Here is an 18662-nt window from a genome sequence, read left to right as displayed (position 1 = left end):
GAGTTCGGGTAAAAATGGTTTGGCTCTCTGAAGGCATGTTGTTGTGTCAGTCATAAGTCCTTAATATTGTTGTAGATAAGCTGACAAAAAAAGTATTTCCTGTGGTGTGTAGTTTCACTGTCCTTAAGAACTTATCCATAGTGCATTGAGCAAGTTCCCTAGGATACAAAAGGAACTTCCAAGAATATTTTTAAGGATGGAGGAAGAACTCTTATTTACAGAGATAGGGAAAAATAAATTAAATAAAAAAATTAAAAATTAATAAATCCTTTAACATTGCCTCAAAACGTTAGAAAAAAAAATATTAACATTGAAAAGATGAACATTGCACAACATTCTTAATCAATGAATATTATACTTTCAACGTTTTTACAATAACTCTTATAACACATGTATGATAATTATGATATATTATATGATTTTATGAGATTGAATATGGTGTAAGAACAACAATAATTAATGATTATTATGAGTTTAAATTACAAACACTAGTACAGAAAAGACCTTTAACGTCACCCTTTAGACGTTCAAGCCCCGAATATCCCACGTAAAAAATGACCGGTGGCACTTCTGTAAATAAGTTAATATTGTAGACGTCCGGCCGGGCTGGTCCCCGACGTCTGATGTCCTTATAGACGTCCGAGCCCCAATGTCGAACGCCTAATTACCTGACGGGTAGGTGAAAAGTTGTCCTGATCCATTACTTTCGACGTCTGGGCCCCTACGTCGAACGTATGATGTCCCTATAAATGTCCGAGCCCCCATGTCGAACGCCTAATGACCTGACAGGCAGGTGAAAAGTTGCCATGTTCCATTACTTTAGACATCCGGGCCCCTATGTCGGACGTCTGATGGTGGCAAAGAATATCAAAAGTCATTTTTATTTCGTAGAGTAGACGTCTGGGCCCCTATGTCGGAGGTCTGATGTCCCTATAGATGTCCGGGCCCCATATATCGAACGTATATAGCCTCCGCCAAAATTAAATTTTAAATAGACATAGACGTCCGGGCCCATATGTCGGACGTCTGATGTCTCTATAGACGTCCCATGGGAGAGGGCCCCGACGCCTAAGGCGTTTTATTACACTTTGCCCGAACTCGGGGCAGTTACGCGCACTATTCATCATCTTCCTCTCGCATTTTCTCTCTCGTCTTTGCATTTTCAGGTAAGTTTTTCATCTTTTGGACTGTTTAAACTTACTTTTACTCCGATTAAATTAGTCTTCGACGGATTATCTTCCATTTGAACGATTAAAATGAATTTTTGCTGTGTTTTGGTGTAGTTTTGCTGGTTTCCTTGGGCGACGATTTCTTGTGTTTTGGGCAGCTTTTTTTTTTTGCGTTTTCCACTTCTCCAATTCCTCCACTACGTTTGTAATCGGTTAAGAAGGTTAGCATTCTTTTTTAAAAGTTTTTGTCTATGCATGTTATTGGCTTTTCGGTATGCATGGTTTTGGCATTCGGATATGCATGTTATTGACTTTCGAATATGCATGTTATTAACTGTCGAGTTTGCATGTTGTTGACTTTTGGATTTGCATGTTGTTAGCTTTTGGAGATATACATGTTATTGACTTTTGTGTATGCATGCTATTGGCTTTTGCGTATGCATGTTATTGACTTTTGAATATGCATGTCATAAAGTTTTGTTGTGTTGTTATGTTTGGTATGTTAGATTATTAGTATCTAATTGAGTGAAACTTCGTTCCCGTTTGAAATTTAACACAAACGATTAATTTTGAATTGTCCGATTGGACAGTTTGGGAAAATTATTTTTCATAATTTGCTATAACATGTACGTTGGAGTTTTTGGATAAGATTGATAAAATTTCGATTCAGTATTTGTATTGTTCTCTGGATGCATATTTGATTGTGGTCATCCTTGACTACTCTTATTTCGTGTATATCGGAGACCAATGCGAAATGCTGTCGAAATCTTATCAAATTTATGATGTAGACTTCTTTGCATGTGTCTTAGCAAATTATGAAAAATAATTTTTCTGAATGGGTAGGGCCTAACCTTGTGAGAGTTAAAAAATTGAAACTGATGAAGTATATTACGAACATAGTATGGATCGAAGCTGGATGAATGAACGTCGCATCAGTGAAGAATATGAGAATGGTGTTTCAGAGTTCTTGTAATATGTTGAACAAAATGCTAAGTTTGTGAACGGGACATATTTTTGTCCTTGTGTTCGTTGTCCTAATCAACACTCCAAGACTTAGATAATATGCATAACCATCTATTCATGTTCGACATTTGGACTTGGCATGGAGAAGTACTGGACCAACCTACCACGTCACGAGGAACAAATTATGTGGAAGAATGGATGAGTGATCATTTAGAGGACATGATACGTGATGTTGGTGAAGATAATTTTGGAAGAGCTAATTTGTATGATTCTCTTAAACATGATTCAGAGCAACCATTGTTTCCAGGATGCCCCAACTTTACATGTCTGTTTGCAACTTTGAAGTTGTTTAGTGTAAAAGCAAGGAATGGATGGACTGATAAAAGTTTCACAGAGTTGTTGGAGTTGTTGAAGGAGATGCTTCCAGAAAATAATACTCTACCTATTCGTCATTACGAGGCCAAGAAAATATTATGTCCAATGGGACTCGAATATCAAAAGATATAAGCTTGTCCTAATGATTGTGTTTTGTACATAAAGGAGTTTGCTTCGCTAAAGTATTGTCTAACGTGTGGTTTATCCTGTTTTAAAAAGAAAAATGACAAAAACACTAGTGATGAAGGTAATGATGGTGCACCTGCTAAGGTGATGTGGTATTTTCCTATAATACCTAGGTTCAAACGTATGTTCTCTGTTAAAGAAGATGCAAAGAACCTTAAATGGAACGCTATCGAAAGAAAGTGCAATAATCTTCTTCGACACCCAATTGATTCACTATAATGGAAGAAGATCGATGAAACATTTCCAGAATTTGGTGCAGATCCAAGAAAATTAAGACTTGCACTTGCAATTGATGGTATGACTCCTTATGGGAACTTAACTAGCAAACACAGTTCATGGCCAGTTATGTTGATGATATACAATCTTTCTCCATTGTTGTGCATGAAGAGAAAATATGTGATGTTGTCCATGATGATATCGAGTCCTAGACAACCTAGAAATGACATTGACGTTTACTTGAAACCTTTAATTAATGATTTGAAAATGTTGTGGGAAGAAGGGGTCGAAGTGTTCGATTCTGATGTTCAAGAATCTTTTTGTTTGCGTGTAATGTTGTTTTGCGCTATAAATGATTTCCCAACATATGGAAACTTAAGCGGTTATAGTGTAAAAGGTCATTTTGCATGTCCCATTTGTGAAGAAAACACTAGTTACCTTCAATTGAAGCATGGTCAAAAGACAGTATATACAAGACATCAAAAATTCCTTCCTCGTAATCATCCTTACCGTAGATTGAAAAAAACATTTAATGGAAGTGCTGAGGATGGGGTTGTGTGCAAACCCCGCAATGGTGAAAAGTGTACAACAAAGTCAAAAACATTGACATTGTCTTCGAAAAGCATCATAAAAGTACCTTTGCGAAAAACATTTGGAAAAAACGATCAATATTTTTTAATCTTCCGTACTGGTGTAAACTTGATATTAGACATTGTATAGATGTCATGCACGTGGAAAAAAATGTTTGTGACAGTATCATCGGAACTTTATTAAACCTGAAAGGGAAGACAAAAGACGGAATAAAAGCACGACAAGATTTGGCTGACATGGGAATCCATTCTGAGTTACATCCACAATCAATTGGAAGACGCACCTATCTGCCCCCAGCATGTCACACTCTTTTTAAAAAAGAAAAACAAAGTTTTTAACTCTTTAAAAAGTGTGAAGGTTCCACAAGGTTATTCTTCAAATATTAATAACCTTGTTGTTATGCAAGAGTGATGACAAATTTATGAACACCGAAATACGGCGCCACAAACTTGTTTAACAATCGGCAAGTGTGACCGAATCGTTTCAAGTAATAAACTCGGTAAGACCAAGTATCGTTCTCCCAAAGGACTCACGGCCTAGTTTAGTTATGTGATTCGTTGATTAGCTAAGACTTAAGAACGAAATAATTGGATTTACTATGCAAAAGACGAAAATAAACATGTATGCATGAGTGTGATCAATGGCTAAAGCAAAATACAAACACTTTCAATGGAATATATGGGTGAGTATGTTGTTGGGGTTATCAATTTCATCTTATCCACTCTCATATACTTTAGGAATTCAACATTCAATTCATCATTGTTAATGCCACTCTCTAAATTACCTTTCAAGAAGGCTTCTTCCTAATTACGAGTTCATACGATTCCTAGCATTCCTAATAATTAGTTTTTTTAACACAGGAGCTTAAGGCAACCAATATACTATTGGGAGAAATTCCCCGGATCTAGACTTCCCCGTACGTTCCCGTATCGACAAAATCAATAATCATGCATTGAATGAGTTAAACAAAGCAAGCATTGAGCAAAGAGGAAAAACCCTAACTAATGATGAAAGAAAGCATAGGTCTTAAATATAAGATGTAAACACAAATTCCATATATGAAAGCTTCAAAAGATTACATTGATTCTCCAACAAACATACAAGGTTTAGTTCACCATATTCATGGTGAAACTAGATGAATAATAATGAAAGAATGAAAGAGATAGAAAAACCCGAGAAAGAGAAGAGGAGAGTTGTCACCATCTCCCAATCTACCCCAAGGGGTGAAAAGTGTGTTTCTGCTTCCTCCCAGCCAAAGATACAAACCCTAGGACGTGCAAGTCCTTAAATAGGGCATAAAAATAACATAAAACAAGTCCAAGCCCATAAAAACAAAAGAAAACCGGTCCAAGACCACTTAGAATGGCGCTCAGCGGTATTTTACTGCTAAGCGGTACTAGCGCATGATCCATTTTGCCCCCCAGCTGCTGTTTTTCCCCTCAGCGGTGATTTCGGCACCCGAAAAGTGCCGCTCAGCGGTATGTTTCCGCTCAGCGCCACTCGGTCAGACTTTTTCTGTGTTCTGGTTGGTTTTTCAGCATTCTGGTTGACTGGTTGACTTTTCTGGTTGACTGGTTGACTTTTCTGGTTGACTGGTTGACTTTTCTGGTTTTTGGTTGACTTTTCAGCACTCCAATCATTCGGTATTTCAATTCTTCTTTCAAATCATTCAATTAGCCTACAAAATCAAGGGAATCTTGCACAAAACCATTAAATTCACTTTCAACTCTCTTATTCTCAAAACTAAAGCAAAAATATGAGTTCAAGCTAGTTTCTAAGTCTTAAAGGTTGCTTTTGGTATCAAATTTAAGCATAAAAATAACGGTTTTTCAACCATTATCAAAGCGTTAAAGTTAGTTGGTTTAAAGTCCAACGATTGTCATGTATTGATGCAACAATTGTTACCAGTTGTTATTTGAGGCATATTACTTGCTTCTGTTAAAGGTGTTCTGATATGTCTGAGTTTGTTCTTTAATTCCATTTGCAAGAAAGTTGTTGACCCTAGAGGTTTAGATGAATTGGAAAATGAAGGAATAAGAATACTGTGTGAATTGGAGATGTATTTTCCACCTTCTTTTTTTGATATCATGGTTCATTTGATTGTTCATCTAGTAAGAGAAATTCGAATATGTGGACCGGTTTTCTTAAGGTGGCAGTACCCTGTTGAAAGATACATGAAGATCTTAAAGGGATATGTCAAGAATCAGTATCGACCAGAAGCTTCAATCATAAAGCGATACATTGCAGAAGAAGCCATTGAATTTTGTTCAAGTTATATGTGAAGGTAAGGGTGTTTGAGGTGTGAGAATTGATTATGTTAGTAGAAAAGAAGTTTATCAAGCTCATTTGTACATCTTAAACAACACTATTGATGTGACTCCTTACATTTCTGAACACGTTAAGGAAATAAAGGCAACATACCCAAGAATGAGTGAAAAATGACATTTTAATGAACATGTCACAACCTTCTTACAATGGTTTAAGAAAAAGATTTATGCGACTCCAAATGTTTCTGAAAGTCTATTGAGGCTATCTCGCGGGCCAAACACAGATGTCATTACATATGTTGGGTACTATATAAACAATATTTCTTTTCCGACAAAGGTAGAAGATGACAAAAGTAGAGTTCAAAATAGTGAGGTTACACTACAAGCTGAGGCTGTGCACTTTGCTAGTTCTAAAGACAAATATCCAATCACAGTATCCATGAGTTATTTTGGAATAATACAAGAAATATGGGAAGTTGATTATGTGAATTTTAGTGTCCTAGTTTTCAAGTGTAAATGGGTTGATATCAATTCCGGTGTCATGATAGATGACTTTGGTGTCACATTGGTGGACCTCAACAAGAAGAATTACACTGATGAACCATTTGTTATGGCTAGTCAAGCAAGACAAATATTTTACGTAAATGATTCAACAAATCAAAAATGGCCAGTGGTTTTGGAAGGAAAAAACATGCACGGCTATGCTGATGAAGATTCTCTTGATATACTTGAGACAACATCTGTTGCATCAAGACCCATTGAAGACAAGGTCGATGACGTAGCCGATGACATCCACACAATTCGTAGTGATCACAATGAAGGGATATGAGAGAAAACAATATCTTAATAGGTTTTGTGATATTTTTTTTAGTGACTTTAAATGTTGTCTTATTCATCATATTTGATGTAGTACTAACCTTGTATATATTTTGCAGGTATGTCGACCTTAGGATCAGGACGTCGTCGATTTGTCACACGATTTCAAGAAGTGACATCCCAACGCGTTGATAAACAGAGGAGACATGTTGACATTGACCCCAGATCAGGTGTGTCATCAGGGCCAAATATTCAGGTATGTATACTAAAAATAAATTTGATATACTTTTTTCTCTTATAGGTTTATGTCATTAACATGCTCTTTATTTTAAACAGCAAAATTATGAAATTCCAAACACTGCTCAACTTAGAAAGAAAGTGTTGTCCCATGTAGCGACCAGATGGAAGGATTTCAAGACAAGACTGACACGTGTATATGTCTTTGGAGACAGACAACATGAGAATCCATGGGAACACTACAATCTCACACAGGAGGAGTGGATGCAGTTTCGTGCATCTAGAGAGTCTGCCGACTGGCGGGTTTGTCTCTTAACATCTATAGAGTCTTTAGTTAATGCAATTTATTATGATTTTACACTTATGAATATACATGGTTTCACAAGGTAAAAGGTTAGCCGCTTAAGAAAGGCAAAGGCTAAATGATGCACCACACGTGTTATCACGAGGTGGTTATACAAAACTTGAGAAGAAGATGAGGAAGACTCGAGCGGAGGCCTTAAGACTTGAGTCCCCCGACCTAGCACCTGCACCTGCTAGGTACGAGCTATGGAAGGCTGCTCGTACTAAATCTGACGGGAGAATGACATCTTCCTCAACTGCCTTGATCTCACAAAAAATTGTAAGTTTAAACCAAAGCATTGTTTGATTGTTTATTTATCATCGCATTTTCCTTCTTACAATGTTTTTTTATATGCAGGATGAGTTGGTTGAGCAGCACACTCAGGGAACATTTGTTGGCCAAGGTAGGGACGACATTGTAACAATGACCATTGGAAAGCCCGAGGACGCAGGACGTGTATGTGGAGTTCCTAGGGCGATTGGTCTTCGTGACTACTTTGGCCCTGCACAAAAAAACACTCAATCCATGAGTCAGGAGGCATTGAGGAAGATGGATCTTCAGTGCGAGGAAAGGCTCAACCAAAGCATGAGATCAATGGAGCAACGATTCATGGAGCAACTACGAGAACAAAAAGAAATTCAAAGAGCGCTTGAAGAGAAGTTGCATTCCATGACGCAGCCCACCATGGGGTTGCCCACTAAAGCTCCCACACCACCTAGGGTTAGCACTAGGGGATCATGCTCTACTGTAGAGCCTACTGAGTATAATGGTCAGTATGAGTTGTTGGTGGATGGGGATCCCCCACGCATTGTGGCTGTCGGACGAGTACTTGAGGGAGGACAGATTGTTCATGGTGTTCCCCTATTACCCCACCACGTGCGTGTGACGATTGACTAGGTTTGGGATCCCCAGGCTTAGGTGCCTGTACCCACTTCAGAAATTCTCATTTTGTGGGGTAGGCCATAGGAACATTTATAGCCTGGCCTAAAGCATTAATCATGTCACACAGTGCTACACCACAAGTATAATATTTTTATTATTAGTCTTTGTATGTTAAATTTAAAAATATTTATTGATAACTTTGAAATTTTTATGTTCAGTTCATACGTCCCCACAAGCAGTCGATGCATCAGCCAGTCATAGATGAAGATGATGACTTGGCTGAAGTAGAGGCTGATACTCTAGCAAAGCTCATGACAAAATTACCCAGGTTGAACAGAGGACCAGTAGAAGTGTACTGGGGTAATAGAGTATTTGGCATCCCCCCATGTCCCAGTATATATCACATTCAATGATGCACTGGAGATCATTGGGGGAGACAAGATGTTGAATATTTTCATCCCTCAACTATGGTGCATGTAAGATAGTTAATTTTGTCTTCCATATTAAACTTATTTACATTCTTAGTTTCTAACAACTTAACTTTGTTGTTTTAGGTACATGGACACAATCATTGTGGACCAAGGTCGGTCTTCCATGTACGGATTTGTTGAACCTCAGACCATCCAACCTTCTGGTATCACAATTGAGAGCAAACAAAAGTATTTGGAAACATGGATGGCTGAGTCAAACAGAGACATATACTTTGTGCCATACATTGATGGGTATGGGAGCTTGAAGTAAAATTTCATTAAATTTTTCTTAATTAGTTTACTAACTATTTATGAATCATGATAGGTCTCATTGGTAGCCGATGCTCATCATTTCCAAACAATGTAAAATTGTATGGTTTTGTTCGCTACACAGGAAGATGAAAAATGACTTAAGAAACATGTTTCAAGGGTAAGTGTTTCTCTTTTTATGTTTCAAATTCATTTTGACCTTCGTATTTTATGATAAATATAGTTATATTAATATTACCTTGTGTTTTCAATGTAAATAGAGTAATGGGTATCCGTCCTGTATCCAAAGGTTGTAAGTCATTTATAATTCTAATTTATTTTACTAGTTATTGAATGATCTAAATGCTTGACTATTTAGTTTGTCATTTTAGTGTAACAAGCAGTTAGATTCATGGGAATGTAGGTACTATGTCATGTCTTGGATTAAGACCATCATTCGAGCTATCATTACAGATGACTGGAATGAGGTAATGATGCTTAACTTATTTAGATTCTTAGTTTCTAACAACTTAACTTTGTTGTAAGATAGGTACATAATGCATCTTTCTTCATTTTGTAGCGCTTCAAGAGTACATATACTATACCAGAGGACGCAATTAAGAAGATAAGACAGGAGTGGACAACTTATCTTCTACAAAGATGGACTTAGATAGGAAGATTTATTATTGTTGTTCAACATATTTAGATTTAGTTTAACTTTAACTTTTCATAGTTTAGGTTTTGGATTATTTTTTAGTATTTTGTTAACTTCAAACGAGTTGATATATAATATTACAATGTTCTGGGACAATTTTCTGCTTTTTAGGTGTGATTTTATTACAAAAATAAATATTTTTTTTTAAAAAATATCCACTAGACGTCTGTTAATGCCACATCGGACGTTTATAGACGTTTGTCAGTGTATACAAAGACGACCAATGAATTACAGAGGCCAAACTCGTTCCATATTCTGCACAGGTCGGACGTCTATATAGATGTCCGACTAAACAGGTCGGACGTCCCATTAGTGTCACCCATATAGACGTTCGATACGGGTCGGACGTAAAAAGCCCAAAAGGACGTCTAAAGTAATTTCTGCACTATTGCAACTTGGAATAACACGTGAATACTTATAGTAATGAATGTATTAAGTACAAACCTATATGTTAATATATATATATATATATATATATATATATATATATATATATATATATATATATATATATATATTAGTTTTATAGATTAAAACATCATGTGGTTGGTGAGAAGTTGGAGAAAAGTTTCTATACATCTTAAAATCATGTAAATGTGTAGATGGTGAAACTTACCTTGACCTATCAAGATTGAGATGTGAACTTGAACAGCTTAGAATTTGTTAGATTTTTGTATTTGATAGAATATATTTATTATATGTCTTTAATAATATCGCAATAGATTTTTTTTTTATAAATTCATATGTTATCATGAATATTGAGACTTGATACATGCTTAGTTATATATTTTGATACTTAATTTATAAATTAAAGTATAAAGATATATGTGAAACCTAGTATTATTACACAAATAAATGTTCACATTTATAAGCTAATTGTATAAGAGCCCTTTTTTTAATATAAAAACTAAGTTATACTTGTATATACTATTTATTGACGAAAGAATACACTATTTACTCGAAAAGAATCCTACAACTTTTTGACCATTCACTTAATATAACTTTATTTAGAAAGAAAGAAGCAAAGATATAAGTCGACTATGTCATAAGCACAATAGAAACCTGTTGTTAGTTTTTTGGACTTATTTACAAATCGAGGTTATTCTTTGTGATTGATTTAACAACTAAACAATAATTAGGGAGAATGAAAGGCAATGATTAAGTGAAAGCTTAAGATTCTTACAGTTTGATAATGCAGTTGGTTATTTTAGCCATGTGGAGAGCATAAAGTGATATTTTTTTATTCAGTTTGTGGATATAAAAGAAGCTGAACATGATCTTTCACCACCCAATGAAAAATATTGTGAGGGTTGATATTAGTCCTTTTCTAAATAGCCACTTCAGGAAAGAGATGGGTTTGTGGGGTAAATAGAGGAGAAAAGTAGTCCAAATACAACCAATTTGGATGGCCTAAAATTAATTATATCTATGTCACATTTTGTTTAGATCTTCATCAATGGGTCCCATCACTTTCTTTATTTTCATTCTCCTACTTCATGTTTCACTCAACTTGCTTTTATCTTCAAAAAAATATACCATAATCTCATTCGGAAATTGACAATGTTTGAGTGAACAAAAATTAAAAATTAAAAATTAAAAATTAAAAATTGAGGAAACGATACTTTTAAACTACTAAGTTTTTTACATTAGTTTGATATTGTCTTTTTTTATGATTATTTTATTTTATTTTTGTAGTGTGTGTGAAATAAAAGTAAATATGTATTATTTTATTATTACTTTTAAATTTTAAAATTAAATTATATTTTTCATGGGAAAAATGAAAGAAAGGGTATAGTGAATATGGAATCAAATTTGTGATAATTGAAGGGGAGAATATGGTAAGAAACATGATAGTGGTGATGGGATTTGATAGCACTTTGCAGTTCAAGTACAAGCAAGGAAAGTCTCCACATACACACCCTAATTACAAAGGAGAAAATAAATAAATAAATATTATTTTTAGAATTCTTATTGTAAAAGCAACTAAAACCAATGGTTGTGTCAAGAAGTGAAAGATAAGAATGTCATCTCACTAACACCAAGCATGTGATTTCAAGTGTAGGATAAGAATGAAAGGTAACAACACTATTTCAATATCATATATATCATATAAAACTTTTTGTTTCACCAAAAGCTACTTTTTAATGCCATTATCTTATTTGACCCTTTATTTTGTCTATTTTGTAACACTTTTAGGTAGCTAGGTTTTATTCTAAAAGAAGCATAAACTTTCATTATTTGTAAGAGGAATATTTGTAACTCATTTCAATATACTTAATTTAATAACATATATATTGAATGGAATTGATATAAAACTTACTCTTCCTATTTCAACACAAGTGAAGGTAAACCAAAATAAACCATGTTAAATGTTGTCTTAAGTTTTGAATACAATTTTAAGTATTTTTTCTCTCATTAGATAGGGTAAATAAGACCAATTTAATAAAGAAAACAAATACTCTCATCAAATCACAAAATTAACAATCGTATAATTTTATTAACAATAAAATATTCAACTAAAAATAAACACATATATTTTAAACATTTTAATTTTTTTAACTAAAGATATTTAAATTTATCAAATGCTTAAAACTCAATTAATATTTAAATTAATATAAGATTACATGATCGTTGGTTAGTCTAATAATAGTAATAGTTTTATGTTGCTTAGCTATTGGAAGATAAATAAAGTTTTTAGATGACGCGTGTTATCTTAATTTTCGAGTGGACCCCACACAATTTCTTCAAATAAAAAAATCTGAGGGAAAAAAATTGAGTACAAGGAGTTACTGTATTAGTCGTAAAAAAAAGAAATAAAAATTTGACTTAGGGTTTTAGTTTTCAGTGAACTATTAACTTTTATTTTTAATTTACCTTCAATAAATTAAATCATTGTATTTCAGTAAAATTGGTTGAACAAATAACATATTATTATTGTTATTATTATGTGCAAAAACAATCTTGAATACTGTAATTTTGGGACAGTAATAGAATTAAAATACTGTCTTGGTTGCATTAAACTGCACAAGAAACAGTTTTGAGAGTATTATTATAATCAGAGACAAGTTTAGTGGTTTGTTTATGGTGATGTGAGTTGTTTGTTAGTGAAGCAAGTGAAACATTCATCTGACATGAATTGTTTTTAGTGAAGAGAGAGAGATAAGAAGCACAATGTTATATATTCCATAGTTGATGTCATTGAGAAAAATAGTTGTTCTCATGAGAAGTTGAGTCGAGACACAATGATTGCAAAAAAAAATGAGCTCTATCATGTTACTTTCTCAGATCTACAAACTGTGCAGAATGCTCTACCTGATGGGACACAGAAGCTGAGAACAAAACTGGGCCATAATGAAGGACCTGTCTACTACAAATTTTCTCAAACTCTTCATTAGACAACACAAATTGCATGGCCACCACACTACACAAATTTGGAGCTTTATCAGGGTTGATTCCCCCATCCAATGCAAACCCTTCGATTAAGGATCATATAATATCATATCATATCATATATCAGATGCTGGCTGCTATTTAGTTAAAGGTGGAAGAACCTGGAAAGGAGAAAAAGAAAGGTGACGATGATGAAGGAACATAGCAAATTGGAGGAGAATTGTGTGCAAATGGGGTCATAAAGTGTGGATTATGATATGTAACAAAACCATGACCAAGGGCTTTTTTAAAGTGTGAGTTGCTTAGTTTTCATGGCATTCTGATTGAGGAGGGGGACCCCATTTGCAGAAATAGCTCATGGATTCAGCAAGTGTCTATTTTTGAGGTCCCATGGAAAGATAAACAAAACAACTTGGTGTACATATATACTTAGTGGTATCCAAATTTTAGCAGTTAGTTGACTACCTTTAGTTTTGATGCAGGGGACCACAGCAACAACATTTATTTGTAGCTTGACTAAAGATAAAGCCATCACAAACAAAAGTGGAGGGTACATATTCAATTTTCATGACATTTTTCCTTTTTTCAGGACATGTAAAAAATAAAAAAAAAGCTAAAAATTGTTAAGTTAAGCATTTCCTTTCCACCTGTGAATAATTACTATCTGATGACAGCAGAAAAACCATGAGGAAGTGATTTGTAGTTTGAGAGAAGGAAAGACTAAAGTAGCAACTAATCATGCATCAGCTAACCTTTTCAGGCTTATGCATGCTCACCCAACATGTTGATTTTGGTAAAATCTTGTGCTTTGGTAATCATGCAAGCACTCTAGGAGGCTATAACATAATGTAAGCTATTGAAAAACAAGGAAAAAAATATGACCTAATCTAGTTGAATAAATCTTCTCCATCAAAAGGTAGCATGCTATAGGCTAGGGATGCATCTTAATTTAAGTCCTTTCATAGCAACTAATTATTACATTTTAAACAATGAATGGCTCACATACTACAAATTATAGCCCTGCCTTTGCACATCAGCACAATAAGAAAATCCACACAGATATGTTATGTTCCATCTATAATAAAAAAAAGGACCCTTTTCATGTACCAAATGTCCAAGCAATTAATAAAGGAATTATGCATGATGAGAAAAGAGCAACTGTATTACTTTAAAGGTAGACAGTCACTTTTACCAAAACTATTTTTTCTTTTTACAATTAATTTATTATATCACTGTATGGAAGGTAATAATTTTTCATAAGGTAACCAATCACCTCTAGATATCAACTTTTCTTTTTTATTTAATTTTACCCCATTCTTGTTGCTTTTGGTTTGACCAATATTGTACAATAGATTCATATATAAGTAACTACATATATGTGTGTATATATATATATATATATATATGAACAGGCAGACATACTGTGAAAGCATACAAGGGCTTCTATCATCTTGCAATTATCTTGTTAGTTATGCCGTAGGTTCTCATAAGCTTTCTTCTAAACTAATTAACCTGTGAACAATGACAAGTAAGAACAGTTAATGAAAATTATAGCATATGAATTCTCAAGATAAAATCATTTTTCTATAAAAGATAGGAATAAAAAGAAGTGGAAAACTGTAGAATGCCATGAAATTGTGTTGGCATATTTTTTGTTGATGCAGTACTGAAATTAAGCACTCAGTAGAAGTTCTATCATATAAACCTGACATATACTATGAATAGCAGAGAAAATGAGAACAACTTTTGCAGCCAATCACACAGAGGTATGCAACAGAAAAAATCATATATGCAAGGGAAGAATGTTATCAAACACAAGGGGTTTGAATAAGTTATGGAGCAAGGACTATTCATGCAGGTTATTCAATATAAAGAACTGGTGACTGTTGTAGAAAAAGGTTCTGTTGGTGTCTACAATGTACAAGGTGACAAGTTAACATCTGTTTGTCACCATCTTATTACCGACAGGAAAAAGGTGTAACTTCTCCATATAATTGATGTGGTATGCTCATGTTAATGTTCGTCAAAGCAAGGAGAACTACGCAAATGGCTTACCCATTTTGCCACTCACAGTCTCATCAATATTTGCTGCTCCACTCATGTTTCCACTGCTGTTGCTGGGTGTAATCATTGTTTGACTATGTTGTACTGCCTGGGGACCATATCTAAATACATTGATTGGCTTCAAGACAAAAGTGAAAAACAGGGAAAATTAGTTTCAATAGGTAAACTATGGGAAGCTTATCAAGAACACATAAGGGGTTTTAGGAGGGAAAAAGAGAAATAACTTTCTCTTGAAAGAAACCTGTTACCTGAGAAGCATTTTGCATAAGATGATAGCCCATGTAACGTGCATATTGCTCTGAAAGAGCTGGATTTTGCATCTGATTTTGGTAATTAAAGGCACCCAAAATAGGATTTTGACACATCAATGTCTGGTTTGGTGTCTGAGATGAAGATACTGGATGATCAAGAGGTACTCGTGGTAATTGCATTGGATTTTGAATGGGAGGGAAAGGAGAAGTAGCCATTCCCATACCCATTTGAGACATATAGTGCTGAATTCCTGGAAACATCATTGGTGCCATGCCAGATCCCATCCACATTAGCTAGCACCAAGAACAAAATTGTTTATTTCATTTGTTAGTAATGTGAGACAAATTTCATGTGCAAGATATTGTGTGGCACATTTACCTGAAGTTGTAACTGAAGTGATTTCAAATATTCTATTGCCTCTTCCAACATTGATGCTTTGTCTGTCTGCAGATACATTCCTTACTTAGTTTTCAAGACAATATGATAAGATCATATAAAGTGGAGAATCAATATCTAAGTACTTGCATTTTGTCTTCTTCACTTGATTGCTTCACTCAATTTTTTTTGTCCAAATCTGATCCAATTGTTTTATGCTAAATATGGCTCTCAACAGAAGTGATTTTCATTATCCTTAAAAAATCAACAAATTCCTTCTTTCTTCTTTTTTTAAAGCAAATTTCACACATTCTGTGTTGACTGTGTCACTTTAAACGGAGCAGTCAGAGAATCACAATTGCAGCTTTATCTGACTCTGAATGCATTTCCAAAGAACAAGTTATGACAGTAGAGTCCACATTCATTATTATAACTAACCTTGCTACTGTGAGGTATGAGTTGTTGCAATGCTTTCATCTTCTCATTGATCCTATCTCTCCTTCTCTGCTTCAACAAAAAACACTGGCACTTGTGAGAACAAAGTTTACAAAAATTAACTTCACAAGAAATGTGCTAAAATTCCCACCCTTTCTGATAGATTATGCACTTCAGCAGCACGGTTCCTTCTAGCCGACCCTGTCCTTTGAGATGTCTTGTTGCCAACTGGTGATTTAAGTTCTGTGTCCTATTACACATAAAGATGTAGTTCAGTGTCAAAGAATAAAAGAATCTAATCATGAAGATAATAACTACAGAGAGTGCAGCTTCACCTCACTATGATCCTCAGATTCTTCCACGTCTATTGTTTTTCTTTTTTGGCTCTGGTTTCTGGTGGATAAGGAACAAGTTTTTCCTAGACTAGTACCTGAGCCACCAGAAGACGAAGTAGCAGTTGGTTCAAGCTTCTCTGATTTCCCTTTCTCACTCAGAGGAATTGTTCTTGGCACATCATCTCTGACAGCTTCAGGGTCAACAGATAAAGTAGTAGTCCAAACACCATTGCTTGATGCCCTGCTAGCATCTGGATCTTGGGTCATGTGATTGCTACCACAGTAACTTGATCCAACTGTCATCAATGAGCACTCTCTAACCTCATTTTTTGACATGTTACCAGTGATTTTGTCTCTAAAACGCCCATTAGGCAATGCTGAAGAAACATTAAGGGTAGGTGAAAAGTGAGAGAAGTTTTGAACCTTACATGGTCCACCACCCAAGTCATTATTATTTTTCTGAGGTGAATCAGAAACATGGAATCTTGGAGCAGGTATAGGAATTCCTGAGAGTTCCTGAAAAGAGGAGGATTTCATAGTAGGTGATTGTGAACTTACAAGCACATGGGGGGCACCAGAAGCATCCAATTTGGTAAACTTTGCCTCTTCAAATGGCTTGATTTGCTTATAGGACTCAACATCACACTGTGGCAGTTCAGATAAAAGGTTTGAACAGAATTCTTGTTCCAATGGATCCTCAAGAGGGTATTGGATCCATGAGACTGTCTCATCATCTTGAATCAAGTTACTTGAGTTCCCAAATGGCTCACTAGTCCTTAGTGTTGATTGAAAAGCCCTCTGAAGAGGTCTCGGTGTGATCGAATTCACTACTGGTTTTCTATGTGTTTGGCTGTGCAACACTACCTGACCATTTTGCCACAGAAGCTCCACAAGTTCTTGGTCCACCCTGTAGAATTTGACCACATCACATGGATTGTTACAATTTAAGCAGAGTTAAATTGGGACAAGAACAGTATTCTGCTTTGACAGAAATAAATTGCACACACCCCATAGGCTTCTTTTGATTGTTGGTGATGCAGGAATCACTCCCAAAATTCCAATCAGGAACACTGTTGTTCATGGCTAAGCAAATCAGTTATCTGTTGGCACCAAAAGAAAAGAACTTTAGATTTGGTGTAGAATAGAAAATCATAACCAAAGACCCTTTTGAGTGATTTTGTAATATAATAGAAAAATCATAAGCAAAGACCCTTTTGAGTGCCGGATTTTGACTCCTTATGCAAACACACCCTTTAAAAGCATAATAAAATAATCTGTACCAGAAAACTGAATAATCAAATAAGCATAAACAAATCTTTAAAATGAAAAATAAAAAAAGGAATAGAAAGAGAAAGACTTTGAGTGGGTCACGTTTGGAACTTTACTAGAAGAAGAGTGAACAAGCAAACCAATGAAATGGAACCATGACTGGTTTTTGCCATTCTGAACTCTGAATAAATAAATCACCAAATAATTCAATTCCCAAGCTCCCAAAAAGGAAAATTCAACTCTCGGCCATAGATAGAAAGTACGAGCACATTTACAAACCCAGAGAAACAAAAACCGATGAAAAACAAGAATCTAAACAAAACATTAAACCCAACAAATTCAGCATATTTTGAGACAGGAAGCTCAACTAACTCTGCAAGCCTCATAAACAAACCCAAACTCAAAGAAAAACAGCTTTCCATAACAAAAAGCACACTTTGAAAACATAGAAAATGATGAAACTTTTTTCACTTTCATGAAAAAATAAAGAACCCCATGATTCATTTTAATCATTACCATTATTTTCAACATAAAGACAAGTAGCAGAAAAATTAGAACTCCACCTGAGCTAAGGGCAAAGGCTGTTTTTTTTTTTTTTTCTGACTTGTTGAACTTAGAAGGTTTCTACAAGCTCGAAACAGAGGCACCTCGTTTGTTCTCTCTTTCTCTGTCTCTACAACTATGAGAACTAAGTATATAGAAGAGTTTTTAACAGCAATAAAGACAGTGACATCAGCACACACAGAGAGAGAGAACACACAATTCCTAAGGTAAAATGGTGCTTGTGCTTCTCAACTGCGAGAAAAACATTGCTACATGGGAATAAATGAACATGGGACCAGTTGACGGCTATTAGAAATAAAAATAAAATCGTAAGAAAATTCAACAGATTTGGTCAAAATGAAAATATTATTAAATTTTAAGAATTAAAAAAAAACTTGAATTAGCATGGACTGAAGTTTCTTATACTACCATAAAATCACAAATTTTATATAATCAAAGTACTTATGCAGTAACTATTTTAAATAAATAATGATACTTTAATAATATCTTTTTATAACAT

The 18662-nt window shown here is 34.8% G+C and overlaps 1 protein-coding gene and 1 pseudogene across 3 annotated transcripts; one reads left to right on the top strand and one right to left on the bottom strand.

Moving 5' to 3' along the window:
- The first annotated feature begins 1633 nt into the window (after positions 1-1633).
- Positions 1634-8786, top strand: LOC124838704 (uncharacterized; annotated as a pseudogene).
- Positions 8787-12639: 3853 nt separating this feature from the next.
- Positions 12640-18396, bottom strand: LOC148198379 (transcription factor PIF4-like). Of its 3 annotated transcripts, XR_015786937.1 has the most exons (10): positions 18163-18393; positions 17338-17430; positions 16331-17237; positions 16147-16245; positions 15999-16064; positions 15564-15629; positions 15182-15478; positions 14941-15051; positions 14292-14381; positions 12640-13030 (listed from the first exon to the last, which is right to left on the bottom strand). XR_015786937.1 is itself a non-coding variant. In XM_088116535.1 (9 exons), exons 2-9 carry the CDS (start codon positions 17409-17411, stop codon positions 13011-13013), a joined length of 1656 nt encoding a protein of 551 aa, XP_087972661.1. In that variant the 5' UTR covers positions 17412-17430; positions 18163-18396; the 3' UTR covers positions 12640-13010. The 3 variants fall into 3 exon arrangements, 2 of the variants coding, with proteins under 2 accessions (XP_087972661.1, XP_087972662.1); XM_088116535.1 differs by lacking the exon at positions 14292-14381 and having other exon boundaries at positions 14925-15051; positions 18163-18396; XM_088116536.1 differs by lacking the exon at positions 12640-13030 and having other exon boundaries at positions 14146-14381; positions 18163-18394.
- Positions 18397-18662: the final 266 nt, after the last annotated feature.

The sequence above is a fragment of the Vigna umbellata genome, chromosome 5, assembly GCF_029865625.1.
Source record: "Vigna umbellata cultivar VRB3 chromosome 5, Vumbellata_1.0, whole genome shotgun sequence".
Taxonomy (NCBI): domain Eukaryota; kingdom Viridiplantae; phylum Streptophyta; class Magnoliopsida; order Fabales; family Fabaceae; genus Vigna; species Vigna umbellata.
This window is presented reverse-complemented; position numbering and strand designations above follow the sequence as displayed.